Source organism: Lutra lutra, chromosome 4 (genome assembly GCF_902655055.1).
Source record: "Lutra lutra chromosome 4, mLutLut1.2, whole genome shotgun sequence".
In the NCBI taxonomy this organism is placed as follows: Eukaryota; Metazoa; Chordata; class Mammalia; order Carnivora; family Mustelidae; genus Lutra; species Lutra lutra.
Window position 1 is genome coordinate 132,137,638 of NC_062281.1, and position 23,601 is coordinate 132,161,238.

Consider the following 23,601-nt stretch of genomic DNA (forward strand, 5'->3'; position numbering starts at 1 on the left):
AGAGGGAACACAAGCAGGGGGAGTGGGAGAGGGAGAAGCAGGCTTCCCACCAAGCAGGGAGCCCAATGCAGGGGTTGATCCCAGGACCCCAGGATCATGACCTGAGCCAAAGGCAGATGCTCAGGCGCCTCTAGAGATTACTTTAAATAAATAAATAAACTTAAGAAAAAAAAAGTATTTACCTTCCAAAGAATGCTAACAATTCCTTGACAAATTACATTTGTCTCTCAATAAAAAGTTCTAGGAGAAATGGTGAGAAGCCAAACATTGAGAGTATAGGAAAGATAAATTCTAAATGTCTTAACTCCAAATTTCTTTTACTTGCTGCTAAAATATACTCTGATTTTTATTAGCTTATGGTAAGATAATAAATTATACCTGGAGTGGCTTTTATTTTGTTGTTGTATGCTGGCTTCATTGCTCATTTTAAGCCACTGTTAAAACTTTAACAGAGACAGAATTTTATTTCCATTGGGTTTCAATAAACAAAGGAAAAGGTGAATTTGTCTGAGTGGCCATGGTGTCAGTATATGCACAGAGAACTGAGACATTCAGTTCTGTTATATTGTTGGCTCTCAGAAGCTACCACCAAAGAGATGCTTTGCAACTATTTCTTTTTTTTTTTTTTAAGATTTTATTTATTTATTTGACATAGAGAGAGATAGACCACAAGCAGGCAGAGAGACAGGCAGAAAGAGGCGGGAGTGGGGGGAAGCAGGCTCCTTGCTAAGCAGACAGCCCTACACGGGCCTCGATTCCAGGACCCTGAGATCATGACCTGAGCTGAAGGCAGAGGCTTTGGGAACCCACTGAGCCACCCAGGTGCCCCTCAACTATTTCTTTTGATTATGAAAAGGAAACTCCTTATACTCCTTCCCAGAGCAACTTCCTTTTGACCCCTTTGTTTCCAACATCCTAGTCCTCTACCAATAAATTATCATTTTATAAGTTGATAGATGTTAACCTTGCCCATTGGAGTATCCTCAAAGATAACCAGATTATACTAAATTAAGATTCTCCCCCAAATTTTATAGGTCTTGATTCTAACATTTAGTATATGAAGTATACCCATTTTTAATTCATCATTAGATCCTAGAATCTCGTAGTTATCTTCCTAACTCAGGTATCCCTTCTCAAGCATTCTTGGATATGGACTTGTACAAGTGGATTTTTCAAATTAACGTGAAAACATTTTTTTCTTAGTAAACTCCATCCCCAATGTGGGGCTCAAACTGATGACCCCAAGATCAAGTCATATGCTCCACCAACTGAGCAACCCAGGTGCCCCAACATTGAGATTTTTCTTGATTGCCTATGTCATACTTCTTAAATTCAAAGATAGATTCAATTTTATTAGACGTGAGCAGAAAAAAAAATTTTTTTTTTAAGATTTTATTTATTTATTTGACAGACAGAGATCACAAGTAGGCAGAGAGGCAGGCAGAGAGAGAGGAAGGGAAGCAGGCTCCCTGCTGAGCAGAGAGCCCGATGCGGGACTCGATCCCAGGACCCTGAGATCATGACCTGAGCCGAAGGCAGTGGCTTAACCCACTGAGCCACCCAGGCGCCCAGAAAAAAAATTTTTAATTGGACTTTCCATATTTGTAAGATAAAATTACTATTAATAGTTTATTTTGCTCTACACGTTCTCAAATAATGTAATAAGCCAAAATTTTCATTAACCAGGACTCTAAGGCACCCTGCTAGGTAATTTCTGGAGTTACTAAAGAAGTAGCTTTTTTTTTTTTCCACAATACTCTGTCTCCCTCTCTCTCTCTTAGTATCCCATGTCTTCATCATATTCAAACTCACTTCTTCAACACAGACATAGTTTTTCTTTGAGAAACCACTGCCTATATATTCAGTTCTTGGGGTCGTAGTGGGTCTTAAAGTCTCATGAGTCTAGTTAGTGCTTTTTGGAAAAGTATATAAAACTTAAAATAAGTAGATTAACCACCTGTACATACCTACTATTTGTTGTGAAATATCTTATATTTTAATTATAAATTTTATTGCCTTATTTTATAATTTACATTATAAATGTAATTATATATGCTAATATATTTATATTTATAATATAAAATCTATAATACTTATTATATTTGCACTTTTTTGCACTATATTTGCACTATATTTGAAATTTCATTGCAAAATTAATTCTCATCTTTGTGACTGGAAATGAGAGAGATAAAGTACATGCCCATCCTGGGATGCCTGGGGGGCTCAGATGGTTAAGCATCTGTCTTTGGCTCCAGTCATGATCTCCAGGTCCTGGGATCAAGGCCCACGGGGAAGCTTCCAGCTCAGCAGGGAGTCTGCTTCTCCCTCTCCCTCTGCCTCTCCCCCTGCTTGTGCTCTCTTTGTCTCTCTCTCTCTCAAATGAATAAATAAAATCTTTAAAAATCAATTAAGATAAAAAATAAAGTACATGCCATCCTTTCTTTAGATAAAGATGTACAAAGCAATAAAATACAGGCAATTCTAACTCTTTTCTATAATTCATCTGGCATATGTCATTTTAAAAAATTTGTCAGACAGAGAGAGCACAAGCAAGGGGAGCTTCAGGCAGAGGGAGAAGCAGGCTCTCTGTTGAGCAGAGAACCTGATGTGGGACGTGATCCCAGGATCTTGGGATCATGACCTGAGCCCAAGGCAGATGCTTAACTGACTGAGCCACCCAGGCATCCTTGGTATATGTCATTATATGCCACTATACAAGTGGCTATTCATGGCACAGAAAGTATTTTTTTGCAAAGTCTGGGTAAATTTCTTTGACATGTAAGTGTGGCATACACTTTGCCTTCTTTGTCATTTTTCTTTTTAGAAAGATAGGAAATTTTAAGGAACATAGCAAATAGATTTAAGGCACTTGAAGAGTAAGCAAAAAAGAGTCAGGTACAAAAAAAAAAAAAAGCCAAGTATAGTTTTGCGATAAAAATGGTTTTATACTGTGAAGACTATGTTAATTTGTTAATGATGAGAGATGGAGGAAAAGCTAAAATGGTTTCATGATATTTTATCTATACGTACTATTATTTAGGTGAAATGTTATTTATAGCCTACTTACTGTCTACCATGCACTGTTCTAAGTGCTTTGCATTAACTCATTATAATCTTTTTTTTTAAGATTTATTTATTTATTTGAGAGAGACAGAGAGCAAGCAGGTGTGCACGAGCAGTGTGAGGACAGAGAGAAAGAAAGAGGGAAAGCAGACTCCCTGCTGAGTGAGGAGCCTGATGTGGGGCTCAATCTTAGGACCCTGAGATCATGACCTGAGCTGAAACCAAGAGTCAGATACTTAACAGCGGCCCTCATATAATCTTATCAACAACTCTAGGCAATAAGTACCATCTCATTAAGCTCAATACACTGTCTCTTTTGATCTTACAAACTAGGTTAAGTGCATAAACAGTATCACTGTCATCTTTTCAAGTCTGACTACAGATAATTTATAATATAAAACAAGTATCAATGCATGAATGAAATTTTGTGAATTGATCAATTCTTTACTTAATAAAATAAAATTAAGACTATTAGACTTCAAGTTTATATGTCATTATGATCATTAATCATTTTGAGAGAATAGATTTTCTGAAAATTAGATCAGATTCTTGACTTTTCTTTTATTAAAAGATTTTATTTATTTGACAGAGAGAGAGAGCATAAGCAGGGAGAGCAGCAGGCAGAGGGAGAGGAAAGAGAGGACTCCCCACAGAGCAGGGACCCAGATGGGGAGCTTGATCCCAGGAACCGGTATCATGACCTGGCTGGAGGTAGATGCTTAACCAACTGAGCCACCCACGTGCCCTCAAATTCTTGAGTATTTTATTTTTTTTATTTTTTATTTTTTAAAGATTTATTTATTTATTTGACGGAGAGAGAGAGAGAGATTACAAGCAGGCAGAGAGGCAGGCAGAGAGAGAGGGGGAGAAGCAGGCTCCCTGCTGAGCAGAGAGCCCGATGCGGGGCTCGATCCCAGGACCCTGAGATCATGACCTGAGCCGAAGGCAGAGGCTTAACCCACTGAGCCACCCAGGCGCCCCGATTCTTGAGTATTTTAAAAATACTCACCAACCTCTTAGTTCTCATGCTTTAAAGCTAAAAAACATGGGAATCAAAATTCATTAAAGAGACTACATAAGATCATAGTAGTAATTTTTTTCTCCCCTCTAATTTGTTCCCTGTGGCTATGGGCATCAATAATGGCTATCTGAAGGAAATAGCTGTCACACATTTCTACCCTTTTCTACCACCATCCCCAACTTAAAAAACAAAAAAAGCTGGAACGCCTGGGTAGCTCAGTTAAGTGTTTGCCTTCTGTTCAGGTCATGATCCCAGGCTCCTGGGATCAAGTCCTGTGTTGGGCTCCTTGCTCAGCCCGGGAGGCCTACTTCTCCTTCTGCCCAGCAGCTCCCCCTGCTTGTGTGCTCTCTCTGTGATGAATAAATAAAATCTTTAAAAAAAAAACAAAAACAAAAACAAAAAAACCCTCCAAAAAGCAAAAAAAAATTAATAAGCTAGTTAATAGCCTAACAGTGGCTCAGTCATTGGGTGTCTGCCTTCAACTCAGGTCATAATCCCAGGGTCCTGGGATCAGGCCCTGCATCAGGCTCCCTGCTCCATGGGAAGCCTGCTTCTCCCTCTTCACTCCTCCTGCTTATATTCCCTCTCTTGCTGTCTCGCTCTCTGTGAAATAAATAAATAAAATCTTAAAAAAAAAAAAAGCTATCTACCATTATTAAATAAAACATGATTTGTCTCAAATTCTTGAGTAGGAAGATATACTAATTATGCCTTCATGTGTAATAACCAACAAGTATTTATTGATTACTATTGAAAGACCAACATATTGTGGATAGTTTATGTGAAACTGCCTTACATCTTTGTGAAACCCTCTAACATGTCAGGAAAAACAAGAAATGTGGACCATGTAAGGAATATGGACTGAATGACAAGATGGTACACAATAAAAGTTATCTCAGCATTCAACCTCAAAATAAGTACATTCTGCCCTTATCCTTCTTGGCATTTGATAATAAATATTTGTACTTAAGATCTTGTTTTCAAGTTAGCTGCTACTTAATAAGCTAATGTTATATTAAAATATTTTAATTAGTCAATGTACGGATTAGTTTTACTCTGTACAATTAGTTTCTGAAGCACATACCAATTCAATATTTAGTGAATACCTGCTCAGCCCTTTTTGCTAATTCACGTTGTATCTTCCTCTTCTCTAACATATCCTGCTCAATTCTGCGTCTTCGTTCCTCCTCTGTCCTCTTTCTCTGTTCCTCTTGTCTTTGTTTCTCCATTTCAGCAAATCTACCTTTAACAGTTCCTAAGAACATATGAAACATGTTCGATACTTTGCTACGTTTCCCTTTTTGCAATTTCATTTACAATTTACCTTTCAAGTTTCTTACCTGTTAGCTTTGGGACATAAGCCTTTTCTACTTTCGAAGATGCCTCTTCCTCATCATCAGATGCAAGCATTTCTTTAATCTAAATGGTTAAATAAATTAATATGTACATGTCCAAAATTTAGACTAAATTATATTATATTCAGAGTTCAAAATTAACTTATACAGAAAATTATTTTAATTATAGTTAATATAAAATATGGTTAATGTGAATAATAAAGTCTAAATTAAAAAGATGAAAATTAATTTTGCACAAGAATAAAATAAAATAAAATAACCTCCTGCTTTCTCCTGTTCCATTCTCTCTCTCTAATATATTGTTCTTTTCTTCTTTGTTTTTCATCTCTAGATCTCCTTTGATTTCTTTCTTCCCTGGCTTTCTGCATGGCTTCAAACTTATCCTTTACATCACCCTTGCCAAGTTTTGGCACATAGGTTTTTGGGACAGGTTTAGATGAAGAAAGCAGAATCTTCATTAGAAGAAAATAAAGAGAAAAAGGTTAAAAAAAAAAACACAGGAAGAAATCAGGTAAAGATAGATCAGAACAAGCAACATAAGAAATACTTATTAGAACAAAATAGAAACAAGTCTGAAACATCTGTACAATCATAATCTGATTACTTGCTAAAGTCTAAGTATGAAACATGAAATTAAGAAAATATGAGTAAAACCTTTATTAATATAAAGAAGTACCATTTTGTAGGTGTATTCCCCTGAAGCTGAAGGCTAGTGAAATATAAAAATTGAATACTGAGTTGTAATTTAAAACAATATACTCTATTTTCCTACACCATAATTAAAGATTCAGATTTGATATCTCTCCCTTAAAAGATACCAGGACTAATTTCAATAAATTAGGTGAAGGTAAAAACAAAGCAAAAGTTTAGGCTTTCAGATTTAAAGTCTAATTCATATGTCATCACTCTTGTTTGTTTCCCTAAAAAATATGAATCAAACTGAAGGCAGTCCTTTATTTCCATGTGTGGCTGAGGTGTACCAGGGTCTTTACATATAAGCAGTGATTTTGAGGTTGGGACTGCTGCTGTACAGCCCATCTAAAATGTCTGTAAACCAACATTAAAAATGTGTGAAAACGTTGTATCATTCCAAGCAGGTTGAACTCTAAGGTGGCAAAAGAGATTCCCAGGAAAGGAGGAATCTAGTAAAAGACTGGAGAAAATATTTCCCTCCACTCTAAAACCAGGAAAGCCGCTTGTTTTAATCATTTTGAAAATTAAGCTGATGGCTAAAAAGTTTCAGTAAATAAAACGTCAGTGCCTCAGAACACCTTTTCTCCTAGTGATAATGGAAAATTACTTATTAATGTGTGGCATACCCAGCCCTTATTTTATTATTGTCTTATGCTGTCATTGACCATGTAAGATTTTTTTTTTAATTCATAATGTTGGGGTGTCAGCAAATGAACTCTTCTTACTACAACTCCCAGTAAGTACAGCCAAGAACCAGAAAAAAAGTGAAGAGAAGTTTTACTGCAGCTCCTGGAAAAAGTAGCTGAGAAGGAGCCTCACTTGAGGGTGAATTATTGGTTTCTCCCAAAGATAAACATCAAGTCTGGTTTTTTAATACTAAAAAAATAACTTCTAAGACTTATCAAAGTATTAAAATTCTATTCAAGGTGCTAGCCATCACATCTACTTCACAGTCATCCACAAATTTAATAATTATGCTGCCAAGACTTGGACCCAAATGAAAACACTAGACCCAGGACTAGCCTATGAACTTTAGCTTTTACATTTTCTGTCCTGACACTGTATCATTATGAACTATGACATTCCCACCAAGCAGCTCTATGTTTCCGCAGCTCTGTAGTCAATCCTATGTTTCCTCTTTGGAGACTTACCTCAGCCTTTTGGGAAATATCATTCATGTTTGCTGAATGCGGTCTCAGGGTGTTTTTGGAGTTCTATATGTTTTTGCACCTGAAAAAATATATTAGTATTGAGTAACAATTTTTAATGACTTAATTCTTAATATGCTATGTATATTTGTAAATAGAAACAGCATGTTAATTGCTCCTCAAAAAACACTGACACAATCCAGGCAAGTAATAAACTGGGATAACCTTCAGCTTCCTTTCCCAAGATTCAGGGTATAGAAGGGACAGGGCACATTAGGCATTAAGAGATCCTTATAGGAGCATCTGGGTGGCTCAGCTGGTAGAGTGTCCAACTCTTCATTTCAGCTCACGTCATGATCTCAGGGTCATGAGATCAAGTCTTGTGACAGGCTCCATGCTCAACATGGAGTCTGCCTGAGTTGCTCCCTCTCTGTCCCTCCCCCTCGCTCTCTCTCACTCTCTCAAATAAATAAATAAATCTTAAAAAAAAAAAAAGATCCTTGTAACTTCAGAATAGCTTGTTGAATGTATCAAGTGTACTTGCCAAGAATTTGTATTCTGAAGTTACTGGGTATCTTATTCTGTAAATATCAACTAGGTCAAGGTAGTTGATTGTTTTATTTAGATATTCTGTGTCTTTACTGATTTTTTTTTTGTGTGGCCTAGCTTTTCTAACAGTCTTCAACTATGTGAAATTGGCTATTTCTTCCTTTAATTCCATCAATTTCTTTTCATGTAATTTCAAGCTCTTTTAAGTGGATATGCATTATGGTATCTTCTTTAATTGACTCCTTCATCAATATGAAATTTTCTTTTGATCTCACTGTCTTGAACTTATTGGATATTAAAATAGCTGCACCAACTTTAAGTTTAGCTTGAATGATGTATATAATTTTCTAGCCATTTATTTCATATTGGTCCATATAATTGGACCTTGGTTTTTTGAAAAATCAATTCTTTTTTTTTTAAGATTTTTATTTATTTATTTGACAGACAGAGATCACTAGTCAGAGAGGCAGGCAGAGAGAGAGAGTGGGGGGAAGCAGGCTCTCTGCTGAGCAGAGAGCCCAATGTGGGGCTCGATCCCAGGACCCTGGGATCATGACCTGAGCCGAAAGCAGAGGCTTTAACCCACTAAGCCACCCAGGCACCCCGAAAAATCAATTCTTTTTTTTTTTTAAAGATTTTATTTATTTATTTGACAGACAGAGATCACAAGTAGGCAGAGAGGCAGGAAGAGAGAGAGGAAGGGAAGCAGGCTCCTGGCTGAGCAGAGAGCCGGATGCGGGGCTCGATCCCTGGACCCCGGGATCATGACCTGAGCTGAAGGCAGAGGCTTTAACCCACTGAGCCACCCAGGTGCCCCCGAAAAATCAATTCTGATAATATCTTTTAATTGTAGCATTTAGTCCATTAACATTTAATGTTATTACTTGTATCAGTGGGCTTTAGTCTACCATTTTACTATTTGCTTCTTGCTTTCCTTTTTTTTTCCTTCTTCTATTACTGTTTCCCTGCATACTTCTGAATTGAATAATTTTTAGAATTTTATCCATTGGCTTAAAAAATTTTAAAGGCTGTACTAATTGACATACAATAAACTACTTTTAAAAAGTGCACAATTTGATAAGCTGACATATGTATGTACCTGTGACAACATCACCATAAGAGAATATATATTTACCTACAAAACTTTTCTCAGACCCCTTAACTCCCTCCTTTTCCTACCCCCATCCCCCGGCAGGTATGCTTTTGGTCACTGTAGATGACATTTTCTATACATGGAATCAGATAGTATGAACTCTTTCGTCAGGCTTCTTTACCCAGCATAATTATTTCTGAGATTCATCCATGTTGTTATATATATCAAAGGTTCATTCCTTTTTAGTACTGAATATTATTCCATTGTATGAAAATACCACAATCTCTTGATAGATATTTGGGTTGTTTACAGTTACTATTATACATAACACTGCTATGAATATTCATGTACAAGTCTTTGTGTGAATATACGCTTTTTTATTCCTCAAGTAAAGTATAATGGCTAGGCCTTATGGTAGATGTATGTTTAGCTTCTTTGTTTTTAAAGATTTTATTTATTTGACAGAGAGAGAGACACACGGCGAGAGAGGGAACACAAGCATGGGGAGTGTGATAGGGAGATGGAGGCTTCCCTCTGAGCAGGGAGCCCGATGCAGGGCTCAATCCCAGGACCCCGAGATCATGACCTGAGTCAAAATCAAGACTGGGATGCTTAACCGAGTGAGCCACCCCGGTGTCTGATTAGTGAACGTTATAATGAGTCTTGAAAAAGTTAGTGTAATTCTGACTTTGTTCTTTTTTAAACTTGTTTTTGAGTCCTTTGAATTCACATATAAATTTTAGAATCAGGAAATCAATTTCTGTAAAAATGCCTGCTGAGATTTTGATTGGGACAGCACTGAATCTGTAATGACATCTTGAGTCTTCTAAGCCATGAATTCTCAATTTTTAACTCTATTTATCTACACAACTCTCCATTTATTTACATATTCTATGATTTTTTTTCTCAGAAATGTTTTGTAGTTTCCAGTATGCAGGTCTTCCACATATTCTGTGAGATTATCCGTTAATAATTCCATATTTTCTGATGCTATTATAAATGGTGTTATTTTTTTAGATTTCAATCGATGATTATTTGTTGCTAGTAATAGAAATATAATTTTTTAAAGATTTATTTATTTGAAAGAGAGAGAGTGAGCAAGCATGAGTTGGGGGCTGGGCAAAGAAGCAGAGGAAGAGGTAGAAGTAGACACCCCGCTCTGAGCGGGGAGCCCGATGCTGGACTCGATCCTAGGACGCTGCGATCATAACCTGAGCTGAAGACAGATGCTCAACTGACTGAGCCACCCAGGTGCCCCTAGAAATATATTTTTATATTCTGATCTTATGTCCTGCTGCCTGGCTGAACTAACTTACTGGTTCCACCAGAGTTTTTTTGGAGATTCCACTAGATTTTCTACATCGACGATTATATCATCTATGAATGCATTTCTACTTTTTCCCTTCCCATCTGGATGTCTCTTATGTCTTTTTTTGGCCTGACTATACTGGGTATAGGACGGTTGATGCAAAGTCAAATAGAAGTGAGGGGAGCAGACATCTTTGCTTGTTCCTGATCTTGGGAGAAACATGATTAGTCTTTCACCATTAACTATGATCTTAGCTACAGATTTTTATTAGATGCCCTGTATGAGATTAATTTCCTTTCTATTCCTATTGTGCAAGAGTAATTTCAGGAATGGATGTTGGATTTAATCTAATGCTTTTCCTGTATCTACTGAGATAATCAGATGGTTTTTATTTTTATTATAGATTAATTTATTTTTCAAACGTTAAATCTACTTTACATTCCTAGGATAAACTTTATTTGGTAATGACGCATTTAAGACTGATAAATTCAATTTGATGAAATTTTGTTAAGTTTTGTATCGATGTTTATGGGAGATACTCGTCTATAGTTTTCTTTTTTTGTAACATCTGCTTTTATTAACAAAGTAATACTGCTCTCATAGACTGAGTTGGGAAGTATTTCTTCTTTAATTTTCTGTAAGACTTTCCTCATGTACAATTGATATCACTTTTTCCTTAAATATTTCCAAGAACATTCCAGTGAAGCCATCTGGGGCTAAAGTTTTCTCTCTGGAAGAAGACAATATGATGGAAGTGGATGGGACACAATTCCATAAAATTATCAACAAAGTCTTAACTTTTACTGTTCAGTGAGCCTGTGGGTGGTTATTACATTATTAATAATACTTTCTAATAAAAGCAGGCCACATGTGACTGTGTGTCATTACCAAGGTTTGTGAGTAATCTGTGTGCCTGAGATAAAAATAACAAATAGCTCTAGTCCTGAGCTCTTACCTGAGTCACTCTATCATATCTAGAGTCAACTATTAGAGATTTATTCTTGTATAACTAATAAAACTTGCCCTTCATTATCCTAGCTTCTCAAACCTTAGAATGATTTCTGGCTCATTCTTCTTTTAGAGCTCCTAAATTATGATAGATTGTCAAGATTTGTGAATGGTTCTTTCAAATTTGTTCAAATATATTACTTCACTATTTTCATTGCCTCCATAAATAATACAGGTGAGCCTTTAACACCTCACACTTTGATCACAATTTGATAATCACACCTAAATCCAAATTTCGATTCTGTGCTTCCCAGTTAGGAGTAGATAACATATGTGGAAAATTCTAGAACAATACCTAACATTAGTAAGTACCCATAGTTTTGATCAATTTCATTACTCATGGTCTCCCTCACTACCTTTTTTACTGTCTTCAGTAAAAACCTACATTTCCCTGCCGGTGAGCACATATTAATATATTATTTGCATAATCTAAAAGAGTAATACCAAAGGACAAGAGGAAATTTTGAGCAATCTCACATAGGATTATAGGGATTGATAAATTTAGCTGGATGAACTGGCCAGAGGGAAATTTAGGGAACATTTTTTGTCTGTGTGTGTGGTGAAATGAAAGAAAATTATGTGGTTTGCTGATGGTGAAAAATTAGCCCATCAAGAATAGTCCTGGAGAATAAATGAATCAGCTTACCTTCACTAAATTTTTTTTTAATCTTCAAATTATATCTTGATTTATTTATAGATTCAGAATAAAATAAGCTTAATTTTTAAAATCAGTATGAGTAAAACCAGTCAAAAGTCTTTAAATATCACTTCAGTATTCTGAGCTCTGAAAGTCTGTGAAAATTTGAATAGTACTAACTTTAACTTTTTTTTTAAAGACTTTATTTATTTATTTGAGAGAGAGAGAGAGAGAATGAGAGAGAGCATGAGAGAGAGCATGAGAGAGGTCAGTGGGAAAAGCAGACTCCCTGCCGAGCAGGGAGCCCAATGCAGGACTCGATCCCGGGACTCCAGGATCATGACCTGAGCCAAAGGCAATCGCTTAACCAACTGAGCCACCCAGGCGCCCCTAAATTTAACTTTTTAAAATAAAATATAAGTGATCCTTTGCAGAGTTTGCTCTGTTCTGCATTTTGATGATAAAAAACTTGTAGCAAAGTAAGTTTACTGGTTTTTTGTCTTACAGACCTGTCTTTTTAAAAAAGATTTATTTATTTGACAGAGAGAGAGCATCAGAGGGAGAGGGAGAAGCAGACTCCCCACTGAGCAGGGAGCCCAATGCGGGCCTCAATCCCAGGACACTGGGATCATGACCTGAGCAAGAGGCAGATGCTCAACTGACTGAGCCACCCAGACATCCCCAGACTTGTCTTTTAAGGTGTAGATTACAAACCAGTAGGGTTCCTATCTCTCAAATAGTTTCATGTTAGAGAAAAAATTTTCAAAAACAAGAAGGCAAATATCTATAGGGTTCCTTTACATTTTTTATTATCTTCAAAGATTTTATTTAGAAGGAGAGGGGGAAGGAGACTCCACACTAAGCGCAGAGCCCAATACGGAACTTGATCTCACAACGCTGAGATCACCACTTGAGCCGAAATCAAGACTCAGAGGCTCAACCGATGGTGCCACCCAGGCACCCCAGGATTCCTTTATAATTTTTTAAAAGGTGTGACTCTGCCTGGTAGAAAGAGCATTATATTCCAATTGCTAACCCAGTTATCTTTCTGAGCTAAAGTTAAAGGTATGAATTTGACTATGTTTGGATCAGTAACTTTACAAGAAAGAATTCTGTTCACAGTCCATGGTTGTATTCTCTTATCGAAACTGACTATCTCACTAATAAATCCTTTGATCACATATGAATAAAATGGTATTAATAATCCAAGCTAACATTTTATGGAGACTTTACTGTGTGCCAGGAAACGTGCCAAGTGTTTAACAAGCATTATTTCATCCACTCCCCTCAATAATCCTTTCAGGTAAAGACTCTCAAAATTTCCAAGCCCGGTAATTTAAAAATTCTTAAAATATCAAGACAAGAATAATATCTTTGAGTTTATCATAGGTTTGAAGCCTGTAAACTGTTACACGTGGGACACGTGGGACATGAGTCTTAGAAAGTTAAGTAACTTGCTCAGGACCACACAAGTAACGGGGTGGTGGACACAGGATACAACAGGCTGTCTGACTACAGAGTCTGCAGTCTTTTTTTTTTTAATTAAATATTTTATTTATTTGACAAGAGATCACAAGTAGGCAGAGAGAGAGAGAGAGTCAGGCTCCCTGCTGAGCAGAGAGCCAGATGCGGGGCTCGATCCGAGGACCCTGAGATCATGACCTGAGCCAAAGGCAGAGGCTTAACCCACTGAGCCACCTAGGCACCCCCAGACTCTACAGTCTTACCCACTGTATTATACGGATGAAAAAAAAAAAAAGAAAGAAAGAGAAAACAGTACAACTGGTGTGTCTGGTGAAGGGAGGGCAATACCAGCCAGCTTGGAAGGTTTAACCTACTAGTATAGTCAAATTATTTGAGAACCATAATTCTGAGCAGTAGAAATATACTGGAAGCTCAGAAGACATGACTGATAGTATTCTCTACATTTAATGAATTTGTAGTCTTGAGTTGGCAACTGGCAGTAGAACATGGTGCTGGTATTTTGCCCCATGAGAGCACAATTTTTATTTAAGCACATTTATTTCATTTTAAGTTGATATGGGCTAGCAGTTATTCTCTTAGAATTACTTGGAGTTGAGGAGATCCCACAGTTAGGTTATTAAATGATTCTCAAGTACTGAATGAAAAGCAGTTAACTCAGCTGGTTGTGGTTCAGAATACATTTAGTGAATTCATTCACATGTGATAAAGTCAGGTACTGTTTTCTCTGATTTTAAAAGTACCCAAGTCAGCAACATGCAAGTTAGCACTCTTATTGTTGTAATTAATGACAGTGAAAAATCAAGTAACAATATTCACATGAATGTCCTTCTCTTAAGGAATGACCTCTTATCATTCTAAATTGCCTCTGAAGTTATCTAGCAGAATATTACTTAAAAGTATACTCCTATAGTTACCAAATTCACTTTTAATTGTATGACAGTGAGGATTTTGATTTTAGGGATTTTTACAGTATATGTGATTCCAACAAAGTCATGACATAGACTGAAATGTTCAAAAATTATGTGAGTGTCACACATGTTAGTGAATCTCAACACTGAACTATAAATTCCTCAAGGAAGTTCCTGTGGAAGGAGGTCCAACAGTACTGATATTTAGTCAAGGAATGGATCATTAAGCTGAAAGTTTTCCATTTCCTTTAAATCCTCTCCTTTCTGTCTGCTACCACCCTCTCCATCCTCACTCCACAATGTCCTAAATACTCTGGCCCTTCCTCCCAGAAGGGCACAGTGACCTCAGCTCTGCCCAAGCTGCCTCCCTCTCATATATCAGCCAACTAGGGACCAACTTGGACTACATAATAACTGCCTAATATGTAAATGATCACAACTTTTTGTAATACAAAATGTATGAGGATACAAAAATTCCAAATCATTAATATACAGCAATCTGCTGCATTTCTATACACTAATAAGAAAGTAGCAGAAAGAGAAATTTTTAAGAAAACAATCTCATTTACAAATGCACTAAAAAGAATAAAATACCTGGGAATAAATTTAACCCAGGAAGTTAATTTTTGTATGCTGAAAACTCTAAGACTTTGATGAAAGAAATTGAGGACAACACAAACAAATGGAAAGATATAATGCCCAGGGATTGGAAGAATTAATATCATTAAAACATCCAAATCATACACAAAGCAATCTACAGATTCAATGCAATCTGTACCAAGATACTAATAGCATTTTTCATAGAACTAGGACAAATAATTCTAAAATTTATCTGGAATCACAAAAGACCTCAAATAGCTAAAGCAATCTTGAGAAAGAAGAACAAAACTGGAGGTATCACAATCCCAGATTTCAAAACATATTACCAAGCTGTAGAAATCTAAATAGTATGGTACTGGCACAAAAAGACACACGTAGATCCACAGAACAGAGCAGGATAGAGACCACAGAAATAAATCCACTCCTACATGGTCAATTAATTTACAACAAAGGAAGTAGGATCATACAAGAGGGAAAATAAATGGTGATGAGAAAACTGGACAGCTACATGCAAAAGAACAAAACTTCTCTTTTGGGGCACCTGGGTGGCTCAGTGGGTTAAGCCTCTGCCTTCAGCTCAGGTCATGATCCCAGGGTTCTGGGATCGAGCCCCGCATTGGGCTCTCTGCTCAGCGGGGAGCCTGCTTCCTCCTCTCTCTCTCTCTCTGCCTACTTGTGGTCTCTATCTGTTAAATAAATAAATAAAATCTTTAAAAAAAAAAAAAAACTTCTCTTTCTTAGACCACACACAAAAATAAACTCAAAATGGATTAAAGACCTAAATCTGAGACCTGAAACCATAAAATGCATGGAAGAAAACAAAAGCAGTGATCTCTTGGAAATCGCCCCTAGCAAAATATTTATGGGTAGGTCTCCTCAAGCAAGAGAAACTTAGCAAAAATAAGCTCTTGGGACTACACCAAAACAACGAAGGAAACAGCAAAGGAAACCATCAACCATCAAAAAGGCAACTCGCTGAATGGGAGAAGATATTTGCAAATGACATATGCAATAAGGGGTTAATATTCAAAATATATAAAGAAGTTACACAATGCAACATCAAAAAAAAATCTAATTGAAAGATGGGCAGAGGACCCAAACAGACATTTTTTCAAAGATGTACAGAGGGTCAACAGACATATGAAAAGGTGCTCAACATCACTAATCATCACGGAACGCAAATCAAAACCCCAGTGAGCTATAACCTCACACCTGTCAAAATGACTAAGTATCAAAAAAATAAGAAATAAGTGTTGGTGAGAATATGGAGAAGACCTAACCTTAATGCACTGTTGCCGGGAATGCAAACCAGCGCTGCCACTGAGAAAGATGGCATGGAGATTCCAGTGTTTGTCATTCTAATGGTCATATATAATTCAGAAAGATAAATGTTTATTGCAGCATTATTTACAATACCCAAGATATGGAAGCAACCCAAGTGTCCACCAGTGTGTGGATGGAATGTGAAGATACACACACACACACACACACACACACACACACACACACACACACACGCACAGGGGAATATTACTCAGGCATAAAAAAGAATGAGATCTTACCATTTATGACAACACAGATGGGTTTACAGGGCATTACGCTAAGTGAAATAAATCAGAGAAAGACAAATACCATATGATTTCACTTATATATGTGGAACCTAAAAAAAAAAACAAGTGAATAAAGAAACAAACCCAGTAAACTCTTAAAAACAGAGAATAAACCAGTAGTTGCCAGGGCGGGGGAGGCATGTAGAGGGATGGGCCCAATATATAAAGGGAATTAAAAAGTACAAACTCCAGTTATAAAATAAATAAGTCACAGGAATGAAAAGCACTGTATAGGAAACACAGTAAATATGGTGACAAATTGTTGAGTACCCCCATATCGTGGTGAACACTGAATAATGAATAGAATTGTTGAATAGATATGTTGTACACCTGAAACTAATATAAAACACTGTTAACAACACTTCAGTTTTTAAAACTGCATATTCACATTCAATCTTGTCCTAATTTTTCATAAACCTCCTCTCATATAAAAATGTTTAAACCAATGTATTTTTAAATTTGGCAAAAGGGTAATAAACATATTTTGAAGTCTTCCAAAGTATCCAACTAGAGCTTTTGTTGCTTAAGGACCCTTGTAGCAAAATGTTCAAAATTATATACTGATCACACTTTCTCAGTAAACGGCTGATTTTCCAGTCACATTAGGAACACTGTGATGGTAGAGGAAGCACTGGAGTTAGACCCAGAAAACTTGTATTAGGGATTCTGTTTGGGCTCCTTATTAGATGCCTGGTCTTGGACAAGCCAGTTTACTTCTGTGAACTTCAGTTTCATATAAAAAATGGGCACAACAATACCTTTCTCATTACACTGCCCAATAAAATGGACAGTTCCCGCCTTCAGAATGTCAAGACTGCATCTGACATTCTCAGGCACTCCTCCACTGGGAAATCCTCCTCCCTTGGCACATGACACCGCTCTCTCCCTGTTCCTCCGTGTCCTGACCATTCCTTCTGTCTCCTCTGTGGGCTGCTCTGCCTCTCTCCACTTCTTCGATGTTGTTGGCCCACATGTTTCAGTCTTTGCCCTTTTCTTCTCACTCTACACTTTTTATTCAGTGATGTAATACATTTTGGTAGTTTTCATTGCCTTGTTAGCCACATCTCTGTCCACACCTTCCTCTCATGCTATCATCCACAAGGAAAAATTGGCACCCCTCCAGCCTTTGCACAGCTACCTCCCTCAGCTTAAAGCTCTTCACTAACTCCTCCTCATCTTTTAGGTTTTCGATAGTCATTTTTCTCCAGCAAGAATTCCTTGACCCCACAAGACTGGACTATGTGTTTTCATTGTACCCTCATGCTTACCCTGACTCTAGCATTTACCATAATGTATGGTAATGAACCACTTTCCTGACTACCTCTCTACCAGAGCTCTTTGAGAGTACAGACTGTAGTTTATGCACTACTGTGTCCATAGCCCGTGGCATGTGCCTGGCATACAGAAGACATACATAATAACTATTTACTACATAAGTAAATCCTGCCAACTTCAAGGTGAAGTACTTTGTAAACAGTTAAAGCTTTGGGGATATGATTTATTGCTAACATTATGATTTTCATCATGCAGGAATACAATATAAATAGAACAAACCATTTATTACACAAATATTTATTAAACATCTGCTATGTGCCAGGCACTCTGCTGAGCATTGAGAAATACAGTTCAATGAACAGACAGACACTCTCCCTAGTCTCATATGCTGTTAACAGTCCCTTGGCCCAAACTCTCAACAAAAGCCTTAGAACAGAATTTTTTTTTTTTTTTGGAACAGAATTTTTAATGGTCCAGTCTGTTTTATTATCTACAGGCAAGGTAGAGTTCTTTAAAAAAAAAAAAAAAAAGATGGGGCACCTGGGTGGCTCAGTCATTAGGTGTCTGCCTTTGGCTCGGGTCATGATCCCAGGGTCCTGGGATCAAGCCCCGCATTGGGCTCCCTGCTCTGTGGGAGGTCTGCTTCTCCCTCTCCCACTCCCCCTGCCTGTGTTCCCTCTCTCACTGTGTCTCTCTCTGTCAAATAAATAAATAAAATCCTCAGTAAATAAATACCCAAAAATGAATTATTTATTTATTTGAGGGAGATATAGATGGGCAGAGGGAGATCAGGAAAGACAGAGAGAGAGAGAGAATCTCAAGCAGACTTGCTACTGAGTGCAGAGCCCAATGTGGGGCTCAATCTTATGACCCTGAGATTATGACCTGAGCCGAAATCAAGAGTTGGATGCTTAAGAGACTGAGCCACCCAGGCGCCCCAACATGGGTAAAATTCTAACATCAACCATCTCTGATATAAAATTGGAAAGCAACATGCACCATACCTCCCCCTTCCAGTTAGATCCCCAAGATAATGACCTCCATTCTCAGACTACTGTTTGCACTTCTCTTACATTCTCCCGGATTTTCACCTGTCCATTTGGTAGACTTTATGCTCCTTTCCCAGATTATAGCAAATTGGCTCTTCTCCAGTGCCTGTCTCAATGCCCATTAAATAATAAGTTATAATTAAAAATAAACCCCAAAAGCTATCATGGAAAGAGTTTTAGTATCCATGTAGAAATGATAAAACTGAATAGTGTAAAAGATCCCATTCCTTTGACCCAACTTTTATTTCCTTAATGAACTAACTGTACTTGTGTTAAAATCTGCTATTAGACAGTTACAGATTTTCAATCTAATCTTTTGGGCGCATATTCTCAAAATCCAAATATCCATTCAATCTTAAACTAATTTTATCATTGCCTCCCACTTTGATGCTTTTTTATATGCTACTAGTTAACATTTTATCTGCTAGTCTACAAACATGGAATTTGCCCATTTAGAGCAGAGACCCCAAGCCCTCCTTTAATTTCATATAATTAAAGTTACCAAATATACTCATATATTTAGTATTCACACATATTACTGTCATTTTGATTAATAAACTTACAAGATGAGAAGCTATTAAAATTCAAAGTATCCATTTTAACAGTTTTCTCTTCTTCAGAATCCTAATAAACATTTTCAAATTATCAAGTCTTATCCATAGGTCCCAGAATCCAAGTATGATAAGTACATAAAGTTACTTCAGTGTCTAGAGGGAAACTGGTTTAATGCAGTTTCTTCAAAGTTAAGAAACCATTCGAAGTTAAGAAACTGGTTACATATTATCAGAATAATGATTTTAAGTATACATGATTAGTAAAATGAGGTTCAATAAAGTTTTCAGAGTAACCTGTAGCCATGATTCCTTTGATTTCTAGTACGGTAACAAGTCACCCTCTTTCTGTCTTCATCAGGCTCACCTACTCAACCACCACGTCCCCTATGCCTCTGTGCTCCTTAACTCTGGCCTATCGCTCCAGCTCTGAGCACATGAACTGCTGGGGCAGCACGGATCACAATGAAGATTCTCACCTGGGCTTGTTAAGCCTTCTGCACACTCCCTCAGCCATGGTTTCCCTTCTCATTCCTTCAACCTCTCACCTAACATACACATTCAGTAGCTCATTTCCACCTCCAAGAGGATTCTTTTTTTTTTTCCCCCTAAGTTTTTATTTATTTAAGTAATCTCTACACCCACTGTGGGGCTCAAACTCTTGACCTCAGGATCAAGAGTCCCATGCTCCTGGGGCGCCTGGGTGGCTCAGTGGGCTAAAGCCTCTGCCTTCAGCTCAGGTCATGATCCCAGGGTCCTGGGATCAAGCCCTGCATTGAGCTCTCTGCTCAGCTGGAAGCCTGCTTCCTCCTCTCTCTCTGCCTGCCTCTCTGCCTACTTGTGATCTCTGTCAAATAAATAAATAAAATCTTAAAAAAAAAAAAAAGTCACATACTCCTCCATCAGAGCCAGCCGGGTGCCCCCTTCCAAGACAATTTTTAAGCCACTTTTTTACCAGTTAAGTATTTTCCCAAACTAATTATAGTAGAAATTGCGATTTTTTCCCAGTAAACCCTAATCATGAATGTTTTCCCTCTCCTTTGGTCTCTGAGACCTCTAAATGTGCTGAGGCTTCTAGGTATACCCAGCATAAACTTTAGAATTTTTTATATGGTTAAACATCCCAGACCTATCAGTCTAATCTATCTTCTTTACCTTTTTATTAAGGAAATTTCAGACATGTACAAAATTAGACTAATATAACATACCCTCACATACCCATCAAGAAACTTCAACGATCACTCACTATCTCCATCATCTTCAACAATACGTCTTTGTACGTCTTGTGCAGCACAACACATAAGTATGTCCTAGGGGTTTTATTTTTATTTTTTATTTGTTTTTTTAAGATTTTATTTATTTATTTGACAGAGAGAGATCACAAGTAGGCAGAGAGGCAGGCAGAGAGAGAGGACGAAGCAGGCTCCCCGCCGAGCAGAGAGCCCAATGCAGGGCTCAATCCCAGGACCCTGAGATCATGACCTGAGCCGAAGGCAGAGGCTTAACCCACTGAGCCACCCAGGCGCCCCTGTCCTAGGGGTTTTAAATCCTACTGCAGGATTTAAAAGGTTGCAAGGGCAACCACCACATGCTAAGTTCCCCACAATACAGCCTCCTACTCTCCAAATTAAATCCTTAATTCTTGACTTTTATTCTCTCTTCAGAATAGTCTTCAGAAGACTTCAAAGTAACTACTCAAACAAAATCACTAAGTTCCCATTTGATGAAATCATTACTAAAATCAAGATACATACATAAACAAAAGGTAAGGATTTTTTTTAAAGCTACAGTACATTGCAGAAAAGACCTGGGGTCTCTATAATGAATAAAGGAGAAGAGTGGAAACAAAGGAGTCCCTATAATGGGCCACACGGTAGATGGTCTGCATGTTATTTTATAAGATTTAGATGTCAGGAGTGTGGTAGAATTAAGTATAAAAGAGAAGGGGCACCTGGGTGGCTCAGTGGATTAAGCCGCTGCCTTCAGCTCAGGTCATGATCTCAAGTTCCTGGGATCGAGTCCCGCATCGGGCTCTCTGCTCAGCAGGGTGCCTGCTTCCCCCCCCCTCTCTCTCTGCCTGCCTCTCTGTCTACTTGTGATCTCTCTCTGTCAAATAAATGAATACAATCTTTAAAAAAAAAAAAAGAATAAAAGAGAAAAGATGAAACTAGCTAAAACAAGTATTTATTCATTCATTCAAGAAACTTATTGAACAACTTTCTACAATATGCTAGACACAGTGTGAGGCACTACAAAGATGAACAGAATAAAATCTTTTTTTTCACTTTTTTAAAGATTTTATTTACTCATTTGACAGACAGAGATCACAAGTAGGCAGAGAGGCAGGCAGAGGGAGAGGAGGAAGCAGGCTCCCTTCTGAGCAGAGAGCCCAATGCAGGGCTCGATCCCAGAACCCTGGGATCATGAACTGAGCTGAAGACAGAGGCTTAACCCACTGAGCCACCCAGGCATCCCTCTTCTTATTTTTTTTAAGGAGGGGTGGGAGAGGGAGAGAGGGAGAGAGAATGTCAAGCAGGATTCACCCCCAGCACAGAGCTCAGTCTCATGACCCTGAGATCATGACCTGAGCTGAAGAGTCAGATGCTTATCTGACTGAGCCACCCAGTCACCCCTAAGATATCTTTTTTTAAAGATTTTATTTATTTATTTGACACAGAGAGAGAAAGAGAGATCACAGGTAGGCAGAGAGGCAGGCAGAGAGAGAAGGGGAAGCAGGCTCCCAGAGGAGCAGAGAGCCCCATGTGGGCCTCGATCCCAGGACCCTGAGATCATGACCTGAGCTGAAGGCAGAGGCTTAACCCACTGAGCCACCCAGGCGTCCCTAAGATATCTTTTTATGGAGCTCATAGTCTATATGGGATAAAAGATAACTACCAATATAATGAGGCTAACATTTTTAGTTAAAAATGATTCATTTAAATAACTTCTGAAAGTGTGAACACATATAAAAATAAGTTCTCTGATGTTTGTAAAAAATGCCTCTAGTAGAAGAAAGGCTATGATTCAGAGGAGTGGTTCTCAAACTTTTTGAGTTCAGGGATTAATGTCTGTGCCATATAGAGAAGCCTGAGAGAACTTCTGTATAGATTATATCTACAGATATTTAATGTTTTATAAATTAAAAGATTCTTCCCACTCTTCTTCTTTATTCAGTAAAGAGACCCCAGGTCTTCCCTGCAATGTACTGCAGCTTTAAAAAAAAAATCCTTACATTAAAAAAATTCTCACATTTTATTTACATACGGAACTTAATCTTATTAATGACTTCATCAAATAGATACTTACAAAAATTTTTTTGAGTGGTTACTTTAAAGTCTTCCCAAGAGAGTCATTTAAAATAATAACAAACCCATTATATATCAACAGAAACATTTTATAAAAAATAACTTTTTCAAAATAAATATATTAAAAGTAACATTGTTTTATATTTTTGCACATCTCTTTAATTCTGGCTTAATAAGAGACAGATACATTCTCATACCTGCTTCTGCATTCAAACTATTGAGATATGTTCTAAGTATTTAAAGATATGGCCTCATACAGACATGTAATTGGAAAAGGAAGGGCTTCAGGGGCTCCTAAAGGCTCCTGGGGACTCCCTGGTGTTCTAAAACCACATTCTGAGATTGGCTGAATTACAGGAAAGAACGTTCGTCAGTTCTCATTCCACAAAGTAGTTGGACTGAGCACTCCCATCACTGTTTTAGAATGCTAAATGAAGTTATTTTAATAACTTAATTCCTATACTCAGCAACCTGAATGTCAAAGGATTTTATATGGGGAATCTCACAGCCTTTTTCTTAACCTAGTATTAAGTGGCTTTTCTTCTGCCGGCACAGGCAGATGCAATGCCCTTGGCCACCTTCAGGGGGCAGCAGCAACACAACAATCCAGCCCCTCTGCACTGTTTCGGTGTTCAAGATCACATGCACTGATGAATTGTTATGAAGAATGAGTAGAGAGAAAACACCAAAAGATAAGGCTAAGCATGTAGATCATCAGCTAGAGCTTGGTCATAATAAAGAAGGCTGGGATGATGATGGGATTTAATGATTCTGTTCTAACATATTAATCATTCATGTCAAATGAAGACAACTAAGTACACATCATAGGTTTCAGAGACTGTATTGTAACATTACTACAGCCTATAGCATATTGTTAAACGATTTCTCAGAAAGGCTCCATTTTTTTTCAATTTTGACATATTTGGTTTGTATTTACAATAT

At 37.6% G+C, this 23,601-nt stretch overlaps 1 protein-coding gene across 7 annotated transcripts in view; it reads right to left on the reverse strand.

Annotated features, from left to right (window-relative positions):
• The window catches only part of NEXN (nexilin F-actin binding protein), a 50,653-nt gene that overhangs the window by 19,312 nt on the left and 7,740 nt on the right, over positions 1 to 23,601 (reverse strand). For 4 of the 7 annotated variants that reach the window (XM_047726205.1, XM_047726202.1, XM_047726204.1 and 1 more), the window contains 4 exons: positions 7,284 to 7,362; positions 5,700 to 5,891; positions 5,425 to 5,503; positions 5,191 to 5,339 (listed from right to left, as the gene is read on the reverse strand). In XM_047726205.1, the coding sequence (XP_047582161.1) occupies positions 5,191 to 5,339; positions 5,425 to 5,503; positions 5,700 to 5,891; positions 7,284 to 7,310 (447 nt within the window). In that variant the 5' untranslated portion in view covers positions 7,311 to 7,362. The remainder of the gene's footprint in view (positions 1 to 5,190; positions 5,340 to 5,424; positions 5,504 to 5,699; positions 5,892 to 7,283; positions 7,363 to 23,601) is intronic. The other 3 variants (XM_047726206.1, XM_047726208.1, XM_047726207.1) reach the window with 1 other exon arrangement.